Source organism: Narcine bancroftii, chromosome 6 (assembly GCF_036971445.1).
Source record: "Narcine bancroftii isolate sNarBan1 chromosome 6, sNarBan1.hap1, whole genome shotgun sequence".
NCBI classification, from domain to species: Eukaryota; Metazoa; Chordata; class Chondrichthyes; order Torpediniformes; family Narcinidae; genus Narcine; species Narcine bancroftii.
Window position 1 is genome coordinate 240265924 of NC_091474.1, and position 23615 is coordinate 240289538.

General features: G+C 43.9%; 1 protein-coding gene across 9 annotated transcripts in view; it reads right to left on the reverse strand.

Annotated features, from left to right (window-relative positions):
* xdh (xanthine dehydrogenase) overlaps positions 1-23615 on the reverse strand; it is a 179186-nt gene that overhangs the window by 110389 nt on the left and 45182 nt on the right. For all 9 annotated transcript variants that reach the window (XM_069887778.1, XM_069887780.1, XM_069887777.1 and 6 more), the window contains 5 exons: positions 21392-21449; positions 19052-19148; positions 14752-14860; positions 8924-9050; positions 8504-8565 (listed from right to left, as the gene is read on the reverse strand). In XM_069887778.1, coding sequence (XP_069743879.1) covers positions 8504-8565; positions 8924-9050; positions 14752-14860; positions 19052-19148; positions 21392-21449 — 453 coding nt within the window. The remainder of the gene's footprint in view (positions 1-8503; positions 8566-8923; positions 9051-14751; positions 14861-19051; positions 19149-21391; positions 21450-23615) is intronic.

Here is a 23615-nt window from a genome sequence, read left to right on the forward strand (position 1 = left end):
TGTCTCCTGCTCAGTGACACCCCTGGTGGCAGTCAAGTCTAATCAAACAGTAAGACATTACTAGTTGCATTGCAACTACAATCACCATCATTACATCTCCTTTTCTTAAAACAAACGAAGCTTATATTTAACTAACATGTAGTAGCAGCTACTACGGTAGAGATACTTTTTTTTTCTTTGGCTTGGCTTCGCGGACGAAGATTAATGGAAGGGTAATGTCCACATCAGCTGCAGGCTCGTTTGTGGCTGACAAGTCCGATGCGGGACAGGCAGACACGGTTGCAGCGGTTGCAAGGGAAAATTGGTTGGTTGGGTTTGGGTGTTGGATTTTTCCTCCTTTGTCTTTAATGCAAACACACATGCTAGATTAGTCAACTCAAGACTGATTTATTCAGACTTTACAATCTTCTTTTATATATCGCATGTCTTGGGCTCCACGGGACAAGGTGGGACATCACTGCAAGTTAGCTGCCAATCCATGGGACCGGCAGGTTTAAATTAAGCCTTGTGAGTGACCCGTGCCTTCCAGGAGGAGACTCGGCAGATCAATGTGCCATTCCTCGGCACTCAGTATCTCTTGCATGTGGTCCATTGGGTGAGTATTTAGCTGTCCGTATAACGGTACTGCACGCCCGCAGAACCGCGCTTGAGGCAGTTTGCGATACCACACTGTGCACCTGCTCGGCCCGCTACATGGCCACTACATCGTTTTCTTCGTATAACTCTGCAATTTTAACTTTTACACCAAGAACTTGCATTTTCATTATTATCAACATTGTTAACATTTTTTAAAACTTGTTTTGTGTGTTCTCATTTACATCCACTAAAACCTGAAGAGAGAATAAGATAGCACAACTTCATTCTCTAACAGGGGTCTTTAAATGTGCTCATTGAGTCACTTAGGAGGATTCACATATTTTGACGATCTCCTGGTAGATTGTCCTTGAATCTGAGTTGTTGCCGCAGATGATGTCTCCTCAGATGTGCATTCAGGTTGTTTAACAGTATCTGACTTTGCATCTACTGCGGCTGATCCCATTTGAAGATCTCGACGATTTCTTCGCAGAACAGAACTTTCATCAGTCTGAATGGTGTATGTTCTTGGTTAGACTTCACTAATGACCATTTCCTTCTGTGTCCACAAGTTTGATTTGTCCTTTAGCCTTACTTGGTCACCAGTGTGGAGTTCCAGTAGGTTTTTTGTTCCTCTGTCGAAGTAATACTTTTGCTTTTCTTTCTGTTGTTCTTTGAACTTCCTCACTTTCTCCCCTTTGTTTTTAGGAGGTTCTCCTGAATGGGTAGGTTTGATCTTAGCCTACGTCCCATAAGGAGTTGTGTTGGTGACATACCACACCCAAACATGCTCTGGTAGAAGTCCGTTCCACTGTCTTTTGCCTTGTTCATCAGTCTTTTCACTGTCCGTACCGATTTTTCTACTAGACCATTGGACTCTGGAAAGTGAGGATTTGACATGGTGTGTACAAAGTACCACTCTTTGGCAAACTGTTGGATCTTTAACTTGCAAAACTGGCATCCATAGTCTGTGAAGATCTCGCTTGTCTGGAGAATATGGCTTTCATACCTGTTATTACAGCATCTGCTGGGGGGGTGTTTAGTTTACACACCTCTGGATACAGGGAGTAATAGTCTGTGACTACATGATAGTCCTTCCCTTGACATTCGAATAGGTCAGCACCTACCTTCTGGTGAGGTCTGTGTGGTGCTGGGTGCGGCTTTAGTGGTTCAGCAGGATTGCTTGCTTGATATTTCTGGCATATTGTACAGTTTGACACTTCATTTGTTATATCATTGTTGATTCTTGGCCAGAACATCACCTCTCATGCTCTTTACTTACACTTTTGGATTCAGAGATGTCCTCCATGGATCCTTTTTAGCATCTCTTTTCTCAAACTCTGAGATAAGGATTTTACTTCCTTTGTAGAGGATGTCTTCAACCACTGATAGTTCCGCCCTGCAGTTCCAGTGCTCTGCAAATTCAGGTGAGCAGCCCTGCTTCATGTTGGACCATCCATCCAAGATGTTTTGTCTCAGTTGTCTTAGTGTTTCATCTTTGTCTCTGACTTTATGTGCTCCATTTTTGCATCTGAAATGGGCAGTGCACTTGTGATCATGTCCACGAAGGCATTCACGTCTTCATCCATTTTGGTGTTTGCAGGTTCTCTCGTGTCAACAGCTCTAGACAACATGTCTGCTGTGTACATTACCTTACCTGGAGTATACGCCATGTTCAGTGTAAAACGTTTCAGCCTAATCATCATTCTTTGCATTTTAAATGGACATTCATTTAATGGGTTTTGGAACAATGCAATCAAGGGCTCTGGTCAGTCTCTACATTGATTGCTTGTCCTGACACAAACTGATGAAATCGTTCACAGGTGTATGTGATGCCGAGCAGCTCCTTTTCAATTTGAGTGTGTTGCATCTCCACGTCTGTCATTGAGCGTGATGCATACGCAGTGGGTGGCCAGTCATCATATTTTTGCAGAAGAACTGCACCGAGCCCACGATGTGATGCATCTGATGATACCTTGATGGATTCGCTGGGTCGTAAACCCTCAGAACTGGTTCCTCTGTGAGCAGATTCTTTAGTTCGCTCCATGACTTTTCCTGCTCTTGATTCCACTCTCACTCAATGTTCAAATCTGTTAGTCTTCTCAATGGAGCCATCTTTTCTGAGAGCTTGGATATGAATTTACCCATATAGTTGACCATTCCTTTAAACCTCTGTACATCCTTTTTGCATTGAGGCCTTGGCATGTTCTCAATGGCGGACACCTTTCTGGGATGTGGTCTGATGCCCTCACTGCCAGTAATATCTCCTACAAATGTTAGTTCTGTCACCCCGAGCTGCCATTTCTCTATTCAGCATCAGGTTTGCTTTCCTTGTTGCTTCCAGCACTTTCCTTACTCTCTCGTCATGCTCTATTCTCATGGTTCCCCATACTATGATGTTATCCATTGAGGTATTTACTCTGTCCAGGTGCTCATAGACCATATGGATAGTTTTGTGATACACTTCAGGACCTGAGGCAATTCCAAATGGTCACCTTAGGAATCTGTCTCTGCCAAACGGACTATTGAACGTGCACAGTCTTGAACTTGCTTCAGCCAATTTCAACTGCCAAAATCTTGATGATGCATCTAACTCGCTGAAAAACTTTGCATTTGCAAACTGTGACATGATTTCTTCACGAGGCAGAAGCTCAAAGTGTTCTCTCTTTATTGCTCTGTTTTGATCTCTTGGATCCAAGCAAATTCTAAGCTTTCCATTCTTTTTGTCCACAACAAGAAGTGAACTCACCCACTCCGTTGGCTCATCTATCTTCTGAATCATGTTCAGGCTTTCCATCCTGCCCAACTCTGCCTTTAGTTGCTTTTGATGCATTATCGATTGCACACATTAATTATCCACTCTGATCGGGTGTTCTCCTGGACAGCAGCCGAGATGCTGAAATAGGTCATTGAACTCTTTCATGAGTTAATCATAGACTATCTCTCCTTTGCTTTCCACAATGAGGACTCTTTTTAACCAGTTTCTCACAGGCTGTTAAACCTAGTGTAGCCTGTTCATCCTTTGATAGCCCGATGAATGCTGGCATGTGCTCTTAGTCCTTGTGTTTCACTTTGACCCTGCATTCTCTTGGCACTGGTATATCGGTAACCTGAATGTCCTGTCACCTTCACATTTGTTCCATACATCTTTGGTCTTGATCTAATCTTAAAATCAGTCTCTAATATTACATTAATTTGTGCTCCAGTATCCAATTTAACTATAGTGTCATTAATCTCAACATTTCTTTCTTGTTTTCCATCACAACATCTACATAGAATTCCTCTATCTCCCCTTCATCTACTGCATGAACCTTGCTTTGTTGCATTTGGTTCCTGCAGCAACGGGCATAATGGTTGTTTTTGTTGCACACATAGCATGTTTTACTATATGCTAGACTTTTTTTTGGAAGTTGTTGCGCACCACATCGATGACGTGGCTTTCAATTTTTCCTTTCACTTTTGTTCGCTGGCCATGCCTCTTTCCACTTTGGGCATTTTGTTAAACAGTTTGTCGGTTCTTGCTCACTGCATCCACGTTGCAGCTAGTTTCACTGCAATTTTAGTTTCTGTAGCCCTACTGACTGCTATGGCGTTTTCCAGGTCTAGATTTTGCTCTCTTAGCAGTCTTTCCCTTAGCCTATTATCTGGAATACCACACACAAGTCTGTCTTTTATCAGCAAGTCAGCCAGTCCACCAAATTCACACATTTTGCTTCTGTTTCTCAATTCAGTCACATACTGATCAATACCTTCTCCTGTTTTCTGTACACGTGAAAAATCAGTGTTTCTCAAATGTCACGTTACATTAGATATGCAGCATGCCTCAAACTGTTCCATTACTTTTTCCAGTTTCATTTTATCGCCTTCAGCAGCAAATGTGAAGTTATTATACACGTCAAGGGCTTCATCACCCACACAAGTAAAAAAAACTGACACTTGCACACTTTTCTCATCAGCTCCCACTGCCACTAAATACAACCCAAAATGCTGTTTAAATCTGTTCCAATTGTTAGCCACATTACCTGTCAGGTGAAGTTTCACTCGTGGATGGAATCCTTCCATGTTTCACTGTGTTAGCCTCTCTTCACTGATCAGTGTCTGACTTTAGATTTTACCTTTTAAAGTATTTCCTTCATCTTGTATTTATATGTGTGAGTTCTTAGACAACACAAGGATGAAGGAAAAAGTTATTTAAAGTCTCTCTGAGGCTGCAAGTCTCCATTGCAGCTCAGACATACTGTGTCAGCCCCTGGTGGCAGTCAAGTATAATCAAACAGTAAGGGATCACTGACTACTTGCAACCATGATCACCACCATTACAGCCTCTTTCATAGGACCCTCAATATATCAATGGCGGAAGCTCTCTCGGACTCAACAACAAATTCCACTTTTCATACAATAGATGTCCAGGCAATATTAGGGAAGTTAAAATCTGCCTGTAAAACTATGCTTTTATAGCAAATTATTCTAATACTGAGCTACCTTATAGACATCAGCTTACAAATTGTGAAATCACTGCAGAACCTTGTACAAGACTGCTACCTCCAGGCTTGCATGCTGGGCTTATATATCATTGCTCCTGTCACATGGACAGGAAGTGATTATGATCAATGATGTCATCAACTCAGATAAAAACCTGTGTAGGATACAGGTCAGTTTCCCAAATTTTCCACAACATGTCTGCCATTTTGGGAGTTAGTTGCTGGTAAGTGGTTTGCTGCACTATTATTCTTTTAGCTATTACCAATTTGTCCACAAATCTGCTTTTGGAATAGCCATTGTCCATTAGTGTCACCTATAATATAGCCCTGTCAAAGTGATCATTCACTTTTTGTTTCCAAGTTCATCCCATAGAGTTTCAGCAAGACGATCTTCTAAGAACATCCTCCCTAACCACTAATATCTTCGTTCATCAAAAGACACCTCTCTCTCCCTGTAGAGCCCGTCGAAAGAACCAAAGACTTGTTGATCCAAACCAAGGCTTTTATTAACTAAAAGACTGGAGTGTATCGCAAATAGGTCGACCTGTCCAGAATGACCTGGTCTGGCCAGGAGCAATCCTTTAAGACTTGCCAGTAGGTGTGGCTACACTCTCAGCTAATCACAGTCATCCTACATGGCCATCTGTTCCATATACACATTGGTGATAGAATCTGTACTATCGCACTCCCCAGCTGCTCCTCTATTGAACTTGTAGTATCTGTAGCCTTGAACATTAAGCTGCCAATGCCCTTCTCTCGGTCATGTTTCTGTTCTGGACAATATAGAACCATAGAACATTATAGCATAGAATTAGGCCCCTCAGCCCTGCTGAACCATATTTTTTGCCTAGTCCCACTGTCCTGCACCCAATCCATAGCCCTCCATACCTCTCATCCATGCACCTGTCTAATTTCTTCTGAATAGTTAAAATTGAGCCCACATTCACCACTTCACTTTCTGTGAAGGAGTTCCCCTTCACATTAACCCTAAACTTTGCCCCTTTCACTCTTAACCCATGTCCTCTGGTTTGTACCTCACCCACCCTCTGGAAAAAGTCTCTCTACATTTACTGTCCATCCCCTCATAATTTTAAAAACCTCTGTCAAATCTCCTCTCATTCTTCTATGCTCCAGGGAATAAAGTCCTAACCTGTTTAATCTTGCCCTGTAACTCAACTCATGAAGACCCATTAACATCCTAATAAATCTTCTCTGCACTCTTTCTATCTTATATCTTTCCTGCAGTTAGGTGACTGAAACTGCACATACCTTAAACTTGGCCTCACCAATGTCTTAGACAATTATAACATAACCTCCCAACTGCTGTACTCAATACTTTGATTTATGAAGGCCAATATGCCAAAAGCTCTCTTTTCAATCCAATCCACCTGCGATGTCACTTTCAGTGAATTATGTATCTATAATTCCAGATGTCTGCATGCCTCAATGCCCTACCATTCACCGTGTATGTTTTCTTGGTCTGACCTTCCAAAATGAAACACCTCACACTTGTCTGCATTGAATTCTATCTGCCATTTTTCAGCCCATTTTTCTAACTGGTCCAGATCCCGCTCCAAGCTTGGAAAACCTCTGAACCGTATCCCAGTCTCCTGCACCAATCCACACCCTGGGTTTGTTTGCTTTCCCTGTTAAGCTGCTTGCAATGGGATAACTACAGTTGAAATTACTGTTCTTTCCTCTCTCTTTGCTGTTTCCCTGCCTGTTCTGTTCACTGAAGTTAATCCTTTACCAGTATGGTATTAGCCCCCAACTTCTCAGCTGCCTTTGGTCCCTTTCCCGTACAATCTAGTTTAAGCCTTCCTCATTTACTCCTGCAAATCTCCCTGCAGAATTTTGGTCACCTTTCAGTTTAGTTGAAACCCATCCTTCTTGTTCAAGTTACCTTTGCCCCAGCAGCAATTGCAAATGATCCACGAACCCGAATCCCTGCCTCCTACACCAGCTCCTCAGCCATGCCTTCGTCTGGCTCCAGGAGCAATCCAGAGATAACTACTCTGAAGGGCCTACTTCTTTGACTCTATCCCAACTCCCTAAATTCACTCCACAGGATGCCATCCCTTTACCTTTGTGATTTATGCCAGTGCCCAAAAATCTCTAGTTACTTACAATCCCCTTCGGCAACTGCTCAGAGACATTCTTCATCCTGGCATCCCGGAGGCAACATACCATCTCTTGCAGCCACAGAGCCAACCTTTCCCCCCACCCCCCCACCCCACCCGAATATTGGAGTCACCTATCACTACAGATGCTGGGGTCTCATGCAATACATAACAGTGCAGGCCCGAAACATTGTCTTTTATTTCCTATGGATGATGAGTTGCTCCAGCACTTTTGTGCACCTTTGCAGAAGAAGTGGTTGTGTGGAGTACGATTGTAATATTTCAGTGACATTTGGACTGGCACATGGATGGGGAAAGGAGGAATATAGGCCAAGTGCAGGCAAATGGGTCTAGAGAAGGTGTATGATATTGTCAGCATGAAGGTTGGGCTGAAGGGCCTGTTTCTAGAACTAGAGGACGCCATAACCAGGTGATTGCTTTGCTGAGCATGTGCACCCTGTCTACAATGGCCTTCTGGAGCTCCAGTTTGGAAGCCGATTTAAATCCCCTTCCCATTCCCACACCTACCTTTCTGTCCTTGGCTTCCTCAATTGCCAATGTGAGGCCAAATGCAAACTAGAGGAACATGAACTCAAATTCTGCATGGGTAGTCTGCACCCCAATGACATGATCATTGGGTTCTCTTATTTTAGGAAACCCTATCCATTCCTTTCTCTTACCTGATCTCACTATGTCTCACACACATTCTTCTTTACAACCCCTCCTCCCCCATCCACCAGTCCCCCTCGCCATTTATTTTGATATACCTGCGATTCCAGCTACCAACCATCTGCCTACTCACCCCCCCTCTGGGTCCCCCATTCCCTCCCCTACTGTTCCATTCTGCCCACTGACCCTCACTCACCTGCTTCCACTCATCATCACCTTATTTTCTTCTCATATTCCATCACCTCCAGAACTCCATTGCCTCCACAGCATCTACTGGCCTCTGTCACTACCTCCACCTTTCCCTCGTCCACAGCTCCCTCTGCACCTCAACCTCCCCTCAATAGGATTCACCTATCCCTTGCCTCACCCCTTCTCTTCACCTCTTTATTGCCAGCTCTCTCTACCCTTGGGGTCTCAACCTGAAAAATCGTCATCGGTTCTCCCTCATCCACAGCCCCCTGGGATAGTTTCACTGATTGGATGGTAGTGTTCACCACCTCCTGCTCATGGGTGATCAGCCACAAGCTTTAAATGTTGGTGTTGGCAGCTAATCTCTTATCCCTTGAATTATAAGGAAGACATCAGATTCTGTGTGCACTGAGTAAATACAGAAGGGTGTGGAGGAAGCCAACTATTTGGCAGCAGTTGCAATTTCCTTACTTGAGTAAAGGTGCTGTAACCCTCGAGGATCGCTCTGTATCCTGTACAGCGGCACAGGTTTCCTGTTAGGCAAATTAACACGGTCAAAACCCAAAGCTCGGCAAACTCAGCAGGTCAAACCGTGTACTTTATATAGCAAAGATAAAGATCCATAACAAACGTTTCAGGCCCTTCATTAACTGGAGTTAGCTGGAAATTAGAATATGTCCAACTGGCATTGATACAACATCCCAGGAGCAGTTTTGCCTCTGTTATTGCAAGCTTTTGCACCGGAGTTCAGGATCGAACTTGTATCCTTGGAGTTATGGTCCAACTGCTGCACCATCCTGCTTGCCCTTAACCTTCTCTCACTCCTTCACACTTTTAATGGGGCCACACAGCTCAAAGGACTGGAATTGAACTATAACTAGCAGACTTTACCTTGGAGTGTGTCTTCAATTTCCTCCATTGTGGGGTTGAGATTGTTCCGTAATAAAGTGTACACCGACATGACAATTCCAGGGGTGCAGAATCCACACTGGGACCCATGGGCCTTTGCAATACGCTCCTGGGGTTAAAAAAAAAGAAACTGGTTTAGTGTCGGGGGAAAAAGGAATAAGGCTGGACGCCACATGTCATGATGGACAAGTTGGGCTGAAGGGTTTGAGTTCTTAAAGCAAGAGACAGTGGCTAAAGTTCTACAATGGCTAAAGGGAATTATGAAGCCTCTGGAATTTAGGTCAATTGGATTTGGCAGAGACTAGATGGGCCAAAGTGCCTCTTTCTGCATGCTTTGGTTCCATGCAAAGAATGAGCTCCACTCCAGCACAATGACCCAGCAGTTAGACTTGCTGCCTCACACCTCCAGCGATCCAGGTTCAATCTTGCTCTCAGGTATTCTCTGTGTGGAGTTTGGACGTTTTCCCAGTGACAGTGTGGTATTTCACCAGGTGCTCAATTTTCTACCCATATCCCAAAGATTTGCAAGTTGCTCAGTAAATTGTACACTGTAATTCTCTAGGATAAGAATTCGACAGGTCAGAAACAGGTCTTTCGACCCAACTTGTCCATGCCAATCAATCTACCCCCACATAACTTCATTTGGCCCAAGTCCCTCTAAACCAGTGGGTCTCAACCTTTTTCTTTCCACTCACATCCCACTTTAAGTAATCCCTATGCCATAGGTGCTCTGATTAGTAAGAGATTGCTTAAGGTGGGATGTGAGTGGCAAAGTTGAGAACCACTGCTCTAGACCCAATTGTTACTGGAATATTTTGCTGGAGAAAAATTGTCATTGCCCCATTTCCTTTGGAATTCTCAAACTGCACATATCGAGTCAATTAGGAACAATTAAAACAGTGGTTCTCAATCTTTATCTTGCTACCCACATACTACCTTAAGCAATCCCTTACTAATCACAGAGCACCAAATGGCATAGTGGTATGTGAGTGGAAATAAAAAGGTTGAGAATTATTCTCTAAACCTTTCCTATCATGTACCTGTCCAAGCATCTTTTTAATGTTGCAATTTTCTCCATTTCTACCACTTCCTCAGGCAGCTCATTCTATCTACCTACCAGACTCTATGCTAGGAAGGTGTTGTTCAGTTCCCTTTTATTCCCTATTGCCATCGGGGTGCTCTGTGATCAGTAAGGGATTGCTTAAGCTGGTATGTGGGTGGAAAGAAAAAGTTTGAGAACCACTGTTTTAATCGTCCCTCATTGACTCGTTATGTGCACGGTTTCAGAACTCCAAAGGAAATGGGCCAATGACAAATTTTCTCCAGCAAAATATTTCCAGTAACAATTGGGTCTAGAGCAGTGATTTTCAACCTTCCCTTCCCACCCACTTCCCACCTTAAGCAATCCCTTAATAATCACAGAGCACCCCGATGGCATAGGGAATACTTAAAGTGGTATTTCAATGGAAAGAAAAAGGTTGAAAATCACTGGAATATATTAATGATGAGAGGAAAATGATTTGACACAGGGAGATTTGTTGGAAAGCAACATAGAAACTAGGTTAATTCTTCGCCTAGTGCACAGAATATCACTGAATGCAGAGCCTACACTCAATGGATCTGAACAAAATTTGATGAGCTTGGGTTGAAATATATTTTAAAGATGCTTTGATAATCCAAAGAATCGGCAGATACCGCAAGTCTGAAATAAATGTAGAAATTGTTGGGAACACTCAGCATCTGTGGGTAGAGAAAGAAAGTCAACAGCAGGTGAAGGGACCTGCAGGATGAAAACTGCTTTCATGAATGATTTCATGAGTATGAAATAGAAAATAGAAATCTACATCACAGTACAGGCCCTTCAGCCCACACTCTTGTGCCGATCTAATTATCTGCATTAGCAACTGCCTGGAATTACCCTACTGCATAACCTTCCATTTCTCTCAGCTCCTTATACCTATCGAACAGTCTCTTCAAAGATCTGATCCTGCCAGCACCAACCACCCTCTGTGGAAAACCTACCTGTTACATCCCCCCCCCCCACCACTGAACTTGCTCCCAAGCACTTTAAAACTCCCACCACTGGTGTTAGCCATTTCAGTCCTTGGAACAAGCCTCTGGCCATCCATAAATCCAAGAATGGTGGCACTGCCAAAGCCACTGTAATGGCTGCGCTCCTGCTGGTGTGGACCTGTTGGGATTCAGCGCTCCCTTGAGGACCAACCGCTCAGTCAACTGCCATTAGCTCTGCACGGGCTTTGAACGGCCTGTTAAAGGAGCCGACGTAGTTTCATTTAAAATCCTGCGGCCTGCACCCACGATGGTGGCGCCCCTGGCCGGCAGTAGCCACGTGGGGTTGCAGACTCCAGGGGAGCAGAGGGCTGGTGCAGGGCACCAGGAAACAGGAAGACCCCAGTCTAAGAAGGAGAAGCAGAGGAGATGGCCCACGGGATGGTGACCACAGCGGCGGGACCAGAGAGGGGGTGTAGGGCTCGTCGAAAGAATCAAAGACTTGTTGATCCAAACCAAGGCTTTTATTAGCAAAAGACAGGAGCTCTTCACAGGTGGCCGACCAGTCCGGAATGATCCGACCTGGCTAGGGACACAACCCTTTAAGGCCTAGACAGTAGGCGTGGCTTAGCTCTCAGCCAATCGCTGTAAGCACAGTCTAGATACTGTAACTATATACACTATATACATTGGTGATAGATCTGTACTATCACAGGGGGGTTTGCAGCTGAAAGATCCACACATGCGGCGGTCTGCTGGTGACTCGAGGTGAGGAACCCACAGAGGCTGGGAGCTGCCAGAGAATGGTGTCGGGAGACGTGCTATGGACTGCTATAAACTGGCTGAAGAGGTTCTAGGTATTGGAACCAGGATGCGAGGTGGTACCAAAGAGTTCCTCACCTTACCAGAGGTTTGGATCTGGAACTTGGGTTGTCAATAGTTTGGACTGGACTCCATGTGGCTACGGAGGTTGTAGAAGTGCTGAAGGCTAATCTATGGGCACTCGGTGACTTGATGGGGGGGGGGGGGGGGTCCTCTCTTTTGCTTCTCTTTCTCTGACTGTAAGAGGCACTTCAGGCAATTTCTACCGATAGTGAATCTGCAGCAAAAGGAATTTCATGTAATATGACACTGTTTTATGACATGACAATAAATTAAATCTTGAATATGATCAATGCCTTGCATCATCTTGTACACCTCTCTCAGATCACCCCTTATCCCCAGTCACTCTGAAGATTGATTAACTCAATCTATCCTCTTTGGGCAATCCAGGCAGCATCCTTGCACGTCTCTTCTGCATCCTCTCTATAGCATCCACATCCTTCCTGTCGTGAGGTGACCAGAACTGAAAACAATATTTCTGACCAAGTTCTTGCATAGCTGCAACATTTCCTCACAGTTCTTGAATCCGATCCTATCTTTAATGAAGGACAACCTGCCATATGCCTTCTTAACAACACTGTCAACATCTGCAGCAGGTTTGCATGGTCATGGGCTGCAAGATCTCTCCGTTATCCCACACTGCTCAGGGTTCTCCCATGAACCGTGTGTCCTTCCTTCACATTTGATCGACCTAAATGAACCGCTTCACACTTTACTGGATTAGACGCCATCTGCCACTTCTCAGCCCAGCTCTCTGCACCCTATCAATGTCCCTCTGGAACACCGCCAACCTTTGTGCCATCCACAAACTTACTGACACACCCTTTCACTTTCTCATCCAGTTCGTTTATAAAAATAAATTACAAGGAGGACGTCCCAGAACAGATCCCTGCAGCACACCACTGGTCACCGACCTCCAAGCAGCATACAAACATTCTACAACTACCCTCTACCTTCTTCGGGCAAACTCATTCTGTATCCACAAAGCAAGGCCTCCTTGGATTCCATCCCTCATGTTCTGAAAGAGCCTTGCATGAGGAACCTTATCAAATGCCTTACTGAAATCCAGATACATCATGTCCACTCCTCTGCTTTGTTGGATTGTCAAAATATTCATTCAGCTTTGTGAGGAATGACCTTCCCCTGGTGAAGCCGCGCTGACTAATCACTAATCAGATTATGCACCTCAAAATGTTTGAACTTGTCTCTCTCAGGATCTCCTCCAACAGCTTCTCCACCATTGAAGTAAGACTCAATGGTCTATAATTTCCTGTGTTACCTCTGCTGCTTTTCTTGAACAGGTGAATATCATTTGTGGCCCTCCAATCCTCAGGTACTTCTCTCTCTCTGCCCCTAGTGACAATGCGAAGATCATTGCCGCTGACTCCGCAATCTCCTCCCTCACTTCCCACAGGAGCCTCAGTCTCATCCGGTCCTGGCGAATGATCTGACTTTGTTCCCTTAAGAGCTCTAACATTCCTTAATGACAACCTGCTTAAGCGGTTCAGTCCACTTTGAGGTATCCTCACAATTTCCAAGGTCCTTTTCTCTGGTGAATACTGAAGCAAAGTATTCATCAAGGAACTCGGCTATCTTCACCGACTCAATATACACGCTTTCACTTTAATCCTTGATGGGCCCTATTCTCACACGACTCCATCCTCACATTCTTATAGAACATCTTGGGGTTTTCCATTATCTTGATATATTTTTAAAAACAGTGTATTTATGGAAATGTAATGTCTAGTAAATTTTGCACCAGAAATGCATAATAATTCTGTCGCGAAACATTACATTTTGTTACATGTTCCTGACAACAGACCTGATTCTTATTCTGGTTCAGATCGCCAAGGCCTCTTGGCCCCTTCTAGCTCTTGGTTCCCTTCTTCAAGGCCTCTTGGCTCCTTCTAGCTCTTGGTTCCCTTCTTCAAGGCCTCTTGGCTCCTTCTAGCTCTTGGTTCCTTTGCCATCAATTTTGTAATTCTCTCAAGCTCCATCAGTCCCTGCCTTCTTACCCCTCTCAACATTTTCTTTTTAAAATATTTTTAAAATTTGAAATCACGTAACATTGATTATAATATATTGATAAAACATCACAGGATTAAATAAACCGCCCCCCCCCCAACTTCCCTCAACCACCCCACTAACACCCTCCCTCCTCCCCTACCCACCTACAAAGAAAAGGAGATCTTCACTAAAAGCAATCATATTCAATCTTTTTAGCTGCGGTAGCAGAGACATCCACCGAAGCGGACCGAGAGATCAAATCTTAACACCAATAGTTTTTAAATATGGGCTCCACAGTTTAACAAAGAAAAAGTATTTATCTCTCAAGTTAGATGTAATCTTTTCAAAAGGAATACAAGCTTTCATTTCATTAGGCCATCTTTTCATATTTAAAACCAAATCAAATTTTCATGTAATAGCTAAGCATTTTTTAGAAACAGCCAAAGCCAAACATAAAGATTCAATTTGATACATAGGAATTAAAAGTGAATTTACTATTTGATCTATTGTTACTTTATTAGGGGATATTAAGTCGATTACCTTAGGGTTGAGATTGACTATGTTTCAAATCGAATTTTTAACATTCTCTTAACTAATTTTTTTCCATATGTCCCGTACATCAGGGTTCTTTCACCTTTCCTCCCTGTTTCAATGGACTGTACTTGTACAGAGTACAATGCCAAATGTTCTCTGAACTTCTGGTGCTCAGGAAACTCAGCAGGCCATGCAACATCCTTAGGGAGTAAAGGGTAACAAACTTTTCAGGCCTGACCCCCTTTGTCAGGAATAAGCAAAAGCTAATTGGGCTCTTCGTTATCAGGAGATCTTTCATCAGTGCCATGATCTCTCCCTTCCCCCCAGCATTCCTTAGTCTTTTAACGTTGAAAAAATTGTTCACTGGAATCGCTCACCTGGACTGGATGGAGCTGAGTGGCGGTGCTCCCGATTCCCTCCACTGTGGTCACGGCAGTGAGGTGGAGGGAGCAAAGTGGCGCTAGACAGGCATTCACCGCCATGTGTCTGGGGGGGCCGAGTTAAGGAGGGACAGACCAATGAGTCATAGAGCTATGCAAAATGGAAACAGGCCTCTCTGCCCAACTCATCAACTCTGACCCAGTTACCCAACTGAGCTTGTTCCATTTGTCTGTGCTTGGCCCATATCCCTCTCAACATCTCCTGTCCATGTAACTGTTCAAGTGTAAAAGGACCGCAGAACTGAGTCCTGGTGAGTGGGAAAGGGTTATGGCAAACCTTACCTGGTGAGCCAAATGTAGCGTCCACACTTAGCAGGTTCTGATCCCAACAGTTACCTTGTTCAGAGCTTTGAACACCTCTATCCCATCTCCTGTTGAGCAATCCCAGGATCTTGAGTAACTCTGCACGGTGTGTGGAGTTGGCACTTGCTCCCTCTCACTGCTTTGTTTCTTCTTGCATCCCAAGATATTCAGTTGGTAGGTAGATTGATCAGTATTGGTGTGTAGGCAGAAACTTGTGGGGGTGGGGGGGTTCCTCAGCATGTGAGAGAAATAGAATTTTGAAATTTTAAATTGGAGGATGGCCAATTTTGTGGAAATGTGAAAGGATCTGGGAAGAATGGATTGGGATGTGTTGTTTTATAGCAAGGGTGTGTTAGGAAAATGGATGGCCTTCAAAGGGTGAAATGTTGAGAGTGTAGAATTTGCATGTTCCTGGTAGAATTAAAGGCAGAGTTACTTGGAGTAGGGAATCCTACTTTTCGAGGGATATTGGTTAAGAAGAAGGAGGTGTATAGCAGGTATCGGCCACAAGGAGCTAATGATGTACTTGAGAGGTACAAAAAAGCAAGAAAATACTCAAGAAATAAATTGGGAAGGCAAAAGAAGACACAAGGTTGCTCTGGTAGATAAACCTGAAGGGTTTCTATAAGTACATTAAGAATAAAAGGATAGCAAGTGTCCCCTAGAGGATCAGAGAGTGGTCAACTATCTAGGAAGCCACAAGAAATGGGGGAGATCTTAAATAGTGTTTTTGCATCAGAAGTTACTCAAGAAGTTGGTATAGAAATGAACAGAAAAGTCATGGAATAGATGGAGATTAAGGAGAAGGAGGTGCCTGTGGCCTTATAGTGAATAAAGGTAGATAAATTACCTGGGCCAGATATGGTATTCTCTTGGTTCTTGAAGGAGACTAGTGTAGAAATTTCAGGGGCCCTGGGTGATGTATTCAAAATGTCCTTGGCCACGGGTGAGATGCCAGGGGATTGGAGGATATCGTTCTGTTATTTAAAAAAGGCTCCAAAAATAAACCAGGTAATTATAGGCCAGTGGGCCTGACATCAGCAGTAGGTAAATTATTGGAAGGGGTTCTGAGAGACAGGACATATAAGTATTTGGACAGTCATGGGCTGATTAAGTACAGTCAGCATGGCTTTGTGCATGGTAGGTCGTGTTATCAAATCTACTGGAGTTTTTTTGAGGAGGTTGCGAGGAAGGTGGATGTTGTCTACATGGAATTCAGTAAAGCCTTTGACAAGGTCCAATGTGAGAGGTTAGTTCAGAAGGTTATGACACTGGGTATTCGAGGAGAGGTGGTGAACTGAATTCGAAATTGGCTGTGTGGGAGAAGGCAGAGGGTTGTAGTGGATGGCTGCTTCTCGGATTGGAGGCCTGTGACCAGGATCTGTGTTGGGGCCATTGTTGTTTGGGTGTATGGGGTGTCTAGGGAGGGTTAGGACCTCTGGTGGTGAAGGGGAGAGCTCTCTTTGGACAGCTTGTCCACCTTTGGTCCCCACCTGACACTCAGCTCTCACCTATGGCTCCAAGCAGTGGCCACACCGCTGTAAGCAGTGTTGGCAGAGAGGCTAAGCCAGGTAAGGGTGGCTGATGGGTCTTCAACCCTTGGTGAAGTCTAGCCCTGGCGGATTGGGCAGAAGAGGCCAATTAATGGTCCAACAGCCAAGAAGGCAGGCCCAGCAGACATGACGGAGTGCTAAGAGCTTGACAAGACATTTAATCGTCCTGGTCATCCAACGCAGCAAGAGAGGTCTCCACCTGTGCCACTGGTTCAAGGTCTCTTCTGCCGAGAGAGTGGGATCACCCCTGTGCAATGGCTGTTCCACTTATAACTCCATCACGCACAGGTTTTGGTTGTGCGATTCATCCCAGTTATAACAGATGAACTGCAGATCGTGTCTTCTTTGAACCAAAGGGTGACCTCTAATATTACAATGGATCTGGATGATAATGTTGTGAATTGGATCAACGAGTTTGTTGATGATAGAAAGATAGGAGGCGTTGTGGACAGAGAGGAAGGTTATCAAAGCTTGCAGAGGGATCTGGAGCAGCTTGGAGAATGGGCAAGAAAGTGGCAGATGGATTTTAATGCAGACAAGGGTGGGGTGATGCATTTTGGAAGGGGAAAACCGAGGTAGGAGATCTATAGTAAATGATAAGACACTGAGGAGTGTGGAGGAGCCGAGGGATCTAGGAGTGAAGATGCATCATTCCCTGAATGTGGTGTCGCACCTGGACAGGGTTGTAAAGAAATCTCTTGGAACCTTAGCCTTTATAAATCCAAGTATTAAGTATAGGAGTTGGGATGTTATGCTGAAGTTGTTTAAGACATTAGAAGGCCAAATTTGGAGTATTGTTCTGGGTGCCTAACTACAGGAAGGAGATCGATAAGACTGAGATTTACTAGAATATTGCCGGGTCTTCAGGGGTTGAGTTATAGGGAAAGATTGGACAGGCTAGGATGTTATTCCTTGGAGCGAAGAAGGAGGGGAGATTTGATCGAGGTTTACAAGATTATGAGAGAAATAGATGTAGATAGGCTTTTTCCACTTTGATTGGGGGAGATAAAAATGAGAGGTCTTAGTTTTAAGATGAAGTGGGAGAGATTTGGGGGGGAAGTTTTTCACTCAGAGAATGGTGAGAATGTGGAATGAGCTGCCATCTGATGTGGTGAATCCAGGCTTGATCATGTATATTGGATAGGTGCATGGATGTGGAGAGGACTGGAGGGTTATGGTATGGGAGCAAATCAGTGAGGCTAGGGAGATGTTGGTCAGCACAAACTAGAGAGGCCGAATAGACTGCTTTCTCTTTTGATCTGACACTTATGGGGATTGGTTATATGCTGGATAAGTGAATTTTCTTGTAGATTGAGATTGCTATTGTGTGATTGGCGAAATGACAGCGAGGCACACCGATTTTAAACTTATGTATTTTAACGTATTTGTTTTGTCAGTTGCTTGAGGTTGAGTGTTGCTTGAATTCTGGATAACGGGTTTTACTGTAGCTAAAATCAATTATTCCATTGAATATACTAAATGACTGCACCTCCATGGCCTATTTGGGTTGGGAAATCCATTCCTGTGTAGAATGAGGCTGTAACCCCTTGTTCTGGACACCCCAGTTAGAGAAACCATCTCTGAGCGCACTTTTTGTTCATCTCGTTAAGACCTTTCTATCTTTTTATGAGATCAAATCTTTCTTCTCAACAGTATAAAATGTAGGCCCATGGCTCAAGTTCCTCCTCGCGTGACAAAGTCTCCATCCCACTAATCAAGCCGGTGATCTCCCTCAATGGAAAATAAATCCTTCCTTCTGAATGATGAGGCCTGTGCAGTGGAGGGCAGTTTCACCAGTGCTCCTTATAATTGGAGGAAAATGTCCCTTCTCCTATGTTCCTCTAGCAATGGCCAACATACCATTTGCCTTCCCAATGACCTTCTGAACCTCCATGCGCTCTCGCAAGGATTTGTGCACAAGATCACCCAGGTTCCTCTGGGCGCAATTGCTCTCCATTTAACAAACTACCTACTTTTCCTCTCTTTATTTTTAATTTGAACTCAGTGTTGAAAAGGCTTCAGAAGCACCCCCTTTGAATTTTGCTATATTATTTGTTCAGAGAGGTGCCAGTGTAAAGGTGAAAGTGAATAGATCTGAAAAACAGAGCATATTGTTGAAGGAGCTCCAATCCCAGTGGATGGGGCAGAGAGACAGAGGCTGCTCGTACATGGGCCAACCTGATGTTATTGATGTCTAGGTCTGGTGCCAGAGTCGTGGTTATGGGAGTGAGGATATTCAACCGATAGCAAGCTCCCTGGAAGCTAATTACTCTTTTTATCATTTTGTTTCTGCAGTGTTGAGCACGTTCTATTGAACACCACCATCAAACTGTAAATGGATGAGATTTTCTGGTGTCATATTCTGGTAGGGGAAAGGATACACAATCTTCTCGTGGAGCGCATTGTACTTGGAGATCATTACAGTGCAGGAGCCACATCCTCCTTCGCCACAGCCGAGTTTGGTTCCAATCAGGCCCACTGATGTCACGTTAAGGAAAGCTGCTGTCGACAGGCACATTAGCAACAAGGACTAAATGAAAGATGGGGGTGTGGTGCGATGGCATGAGGAAGTCGCCTTTCCCGACAGAATTAATTAAAACCCGTTTTTTAGAAATTTCTATATAAAACAACCCATTTAAATCTTTTTTCTAAAGATATTATAATTGCAGACATGAAGAAATCTAAAACACAGACAACGAAATAAACGACTTCTAAAGAAACGACTGTTACTGAAGAAATGGGGCCTACCTTGAATGAGCAGGGCATGGAGGGAGTTGAAATGAATGCAGGCAAGTGAGATAGGTAAAGCTAGGTATGGTGGCTGACACGGACCTGATGGGCTTAAGGGCCTGCTTCTACCCCCTACAACTAACTTAATGACTCCATGAAACATACCCAAGCTTTAAACTCAGCACCAACAGTTCTGAAGTTCAAGAATTAGCTGTAAAATAGATGATCTTTCTAACTACTGACTTGGGTTATTATCATTTTAGCTATTGATCAGGTTGTAGATGATATGGAGAATGAAGTGATTCTCGTTATGTTAAAAGATTAAAGTTCAGGAACATAAGGAGAATCAATAATTCTGCTGTGAATTGTGTCAAAAGAAAGGATCTATTAGAGGCATCTAAGGTAGAGAAGGATTTGGTTGGGTGGACATTAATTCTCCTCTTACAGGATGTTCAAAACCAAGATTTGGAAAAAAAATGTCACCGATAATATAACAGGAGAATTTGAGGAAGCTTCAATGGAGGAAGTGAACTCCAAATCCCCCAAGGCCATAGCTTGCTACATGGCCTGGTGCAAGATGATTGTCCCTTTAACTACAGCTAAAGTTTTTGGACCACTGCAGAATGGAAAACACTTCCTTGGCCAGTTGTACAGTTTCATTGTAGATTGTGACTTTTAGGTTGAAAAGGCAGGAAACGTGAGAGTCTGCAAACGCTGAGATTGTAGTAAAAATATGGAAATGCGGGAGAAACCTAGCAGGTCTCACAGGTGGTAGCTATATTACTGATGTTTCAGTCCTGAGCCCTTCCTCAAGGTATAAATTAAAAAAAAGAGTATTAAAAAAAGTTGGAGATAGGAAAGAATGGGAGGGAAGAGTACAGATGAAGAGACAAAAGGTTTGGTTGTGGAAAAGGGAGAGAGAGAGAGGAAAAGAGACACAAGGGGTGGGAGCTAATATTAATGCCATTCAGTTGGAGGGTACCAAGACGGAATATGAGGCATTGTTCCCCAACACGGGTGGTCTCAGTCTGGCAGTGCATGGATGGACATGTCAGCAAGGGAATGGGATGGATAATTAAAATGGGTGGCCACTGGAAGATCCACGCTATTCCAGCGGACAGAGCAGAGGTGCTCAGTGGAGCGATCTCCCAGTCAGCATCCAGCCTCTCCGATGTATAGTAGACCACAACAGGAGTACCAGAAGCTTTAAGTAACCCCCTCGGATTCACAAGTGTTGCTTCAGTTGGAATGTCTGTTTGTGGCCCCAAACAGTGGTGAGGGAGGAGATACGAGCACAAGTAGAGCACCTCCTGCGGACACAAGAGGTACTTGCCAAAGGGGCGATTGGTGAGAAGGGAGGAGTGAATGAGGAATTCTCAGACGGAGTGGTCCCTGCAGAGGGCAAGGAGAGAGGCATATGTGTCCAGTGGTGGGATCCTGTAGTAGGTGGCAGAAATGGTGGGGGAGGATGTGTTGGATGTGGAGGCTGGTGGGGTGGTAAGTGAGGGCAAGGGGAATTCTCCCCTTGTTGCACATGGGAGCAGGTGAGAAGATGATGGAGGATATGTGAGTGAAGGCCGAGCAATTTGTGGTAGAGGAGGAGCCATATTGTTTGAAGAAGAAGGACATTTCTGATGATCTTGCATGGAAGACTTCATCCTGGGAGCAGATCAGAGGAATTGAGGGAAAAGAGTGGAATCCTTACAGTGGATGGGGTTTTTCTCCAGCAAAATATCTCAGTAACAATTGGGTCTCAAGTAGTGATTCTCAGCTTTACCACCTTAAGCAATCCCTTATTAATCACAGAGCACCGATGGCATAGGGAATACTTAGTGGTGTGGAGAGGAAAGAGAAAGGTTGAGAACCACCGATCTGATCCCTAAATATCATCTCTCTCTCTCTCTCTCTCTCTCTCTCTCTCTCTCTTCTTCCCCCCCCCCCCACCGACCCTTGGAATTTCATGTATCACCAAAAACTCAAGGCAAGGATACAATTTCTCCTCAGGTAGGTCAGCAGGTTCAATTCTGGATCCACATTTCTTTCAACAACCTGTGGTCAATCAAACAGAAGAGAAAGGTAAAGCAGGTTAGGACCTTATTCCCAGCAGCATTGCGTAATAAAGAGAGATTTAATGATAAAAATATAAAATGATAAGTAAATGCAGGCAGTCTTTTTCCACTGAGTTTAGGTGAGACAAGAACTGGGGGGGAGGGGTCACAGGTTAAGTTGAAAGGTGAATGTTTTGAAGTATTGTAGGAGGAACATCACCCACACAGAGTGGGGAGAATGTGGAACGAGCTGCCAGCTAAGATGGGAGGGGTATGGAGAGATATGGTCTGGGTGGAGGTTGGTGGGACAAGGCAGAAAAATAGATTGGCATAGACTGGGTCTATTTCTATGCTGTTGCGTTCTAATGGATCATCCTTTTTAGGCAGCTCGGAAATGCTGTTAATTTGGGCAGGTGTTTTTTTAATTTTCACCCCAGCGGAAGAACTACACAGGAAGCTTGTGAACTCATGCTTATCGGCAGGGGTGATATTTGACTCTCTCCTCACTCATTTTATTGGAATCTTTCCAACCATCACACTCTGAAGTACAGAGAAGACAAGCTTAGACATGGTGACATAAGGTGTTCATCATACTATATCCGAGAATTTCCAACCCAATCAAGTTCACATTAAGAACATCAGAGAACGCCATGCCACAATCTCTTTTTCTTAAATCACGGGGTGATTTTTTTTTTAAGGATATGCCAATAAACTGGATTTAGTGATCCATCAATTAGAACTTCAAAAAAAGTGCAGGCTGAAAGAGCAAAAATAATTAAGGGAACTTCTGCCCACACAGTAGTGGGAGTGTAGAACGAGCTTCTAGTTGAAGAGGTGAATGGGGGCTCAATGTTAACTTTGAAAAACAATTTGGTCAGGAACATGGATGGGAGGGTTATGGAGGGCTATGGTGTGGGTGCAGGCCAGTGGGACCAGGCAGTATAATAGCTCGGTACAGATAAGAAGGTCCAAAGGGCCTTTCTCTGTGCTGTAATTTTCTATGGTTTCATGGTTTGTGGGGGTGAACTTCCCTCTAGACCTGGGATTGTTTCTTCTGGGGAATTTGGCAGCTATGAAAGTTAAATTCTCCAGAAGTAAATCTAAATTTATTAAAATTGCATTGTCAATAGCCGGGAAATGTATCGCTGTAACATGGAAATCCAATTCCCTACTTCACATTGATCATAGGAACATGGAAGTGCAAAGTTGAGTTCCCCCTTGAGAAGATTCCTTATAGTCTTAGGAATAAATATAGTATGTTCGACAAAATTTGGCAACAATATTTAGATGCCTTAAATGCCCACATTGTATAATTTATTTTGATATTTGTTAATTAGCATACTTATTAGAAATTTACTACAGTGCATGCAACTCCGATTATCTGAAATCGGATTCTCCGAAATCCTCAGTGTTCATTAAGGGCTCCAGCTCAAAACCTGTATTTCTGTTGTGCCTCTATAAAGGACACTGTTTGACCTGCTGAGTTTCTCCAGCATTTTGTGTTTTTACTTTAGAATACAGGCGGCTGGAGAATAGGTGGGCAGTTGGGCAGGTAAAGGGAAAAGGCAATTTAATCCAGAGAAACGTGAAATAATCTGGGGAGATGAAACCAGGCAAGGAAATGCACAATAAACAAGAAGCTAGAAGAAAAGGGGGACACTGGAGGGTGTTTGAGCTTTGGAGTGTGGCAAAATAACTCCTGAGAAATCCAAAATTTAAAGATTCTGGGTAAATGAGGATATCCGAAACCAATCAGAAATCCTTGTTTATGTGAAAAAATTTTTGGAGCCGAACTGACTGGGGACCTCGGGCTCCCGGGCAGTGGCAGTAGCGGACCTCAAGCTTCCGGCCAGGAGTGAGGCCCTCGAGCTCCCGGCACGAACAGGGCTTCGGTGGGGAAGTGTCCGTGATCGGCAGTGGCCAGCATTATTTTTGGTGAGAATTAAACATTTTTTTTCATGCTTTAAACATTGTTACAAGTGATTTATTGTTGCTACTGGGGCTGGTTATAAAATTGAATAATTCTCCGATAAATCAGTTTATTCGAAATCGGTCCGGTCCCGACCATTTTTGATAATCAGAATGGTATTGTCCTTTTAAAATGATGAGACTCTGCGATGTTGAATCTTGTTCCTGTGGCTTTTTTTCCTTTTCTATTTTCTTTCTT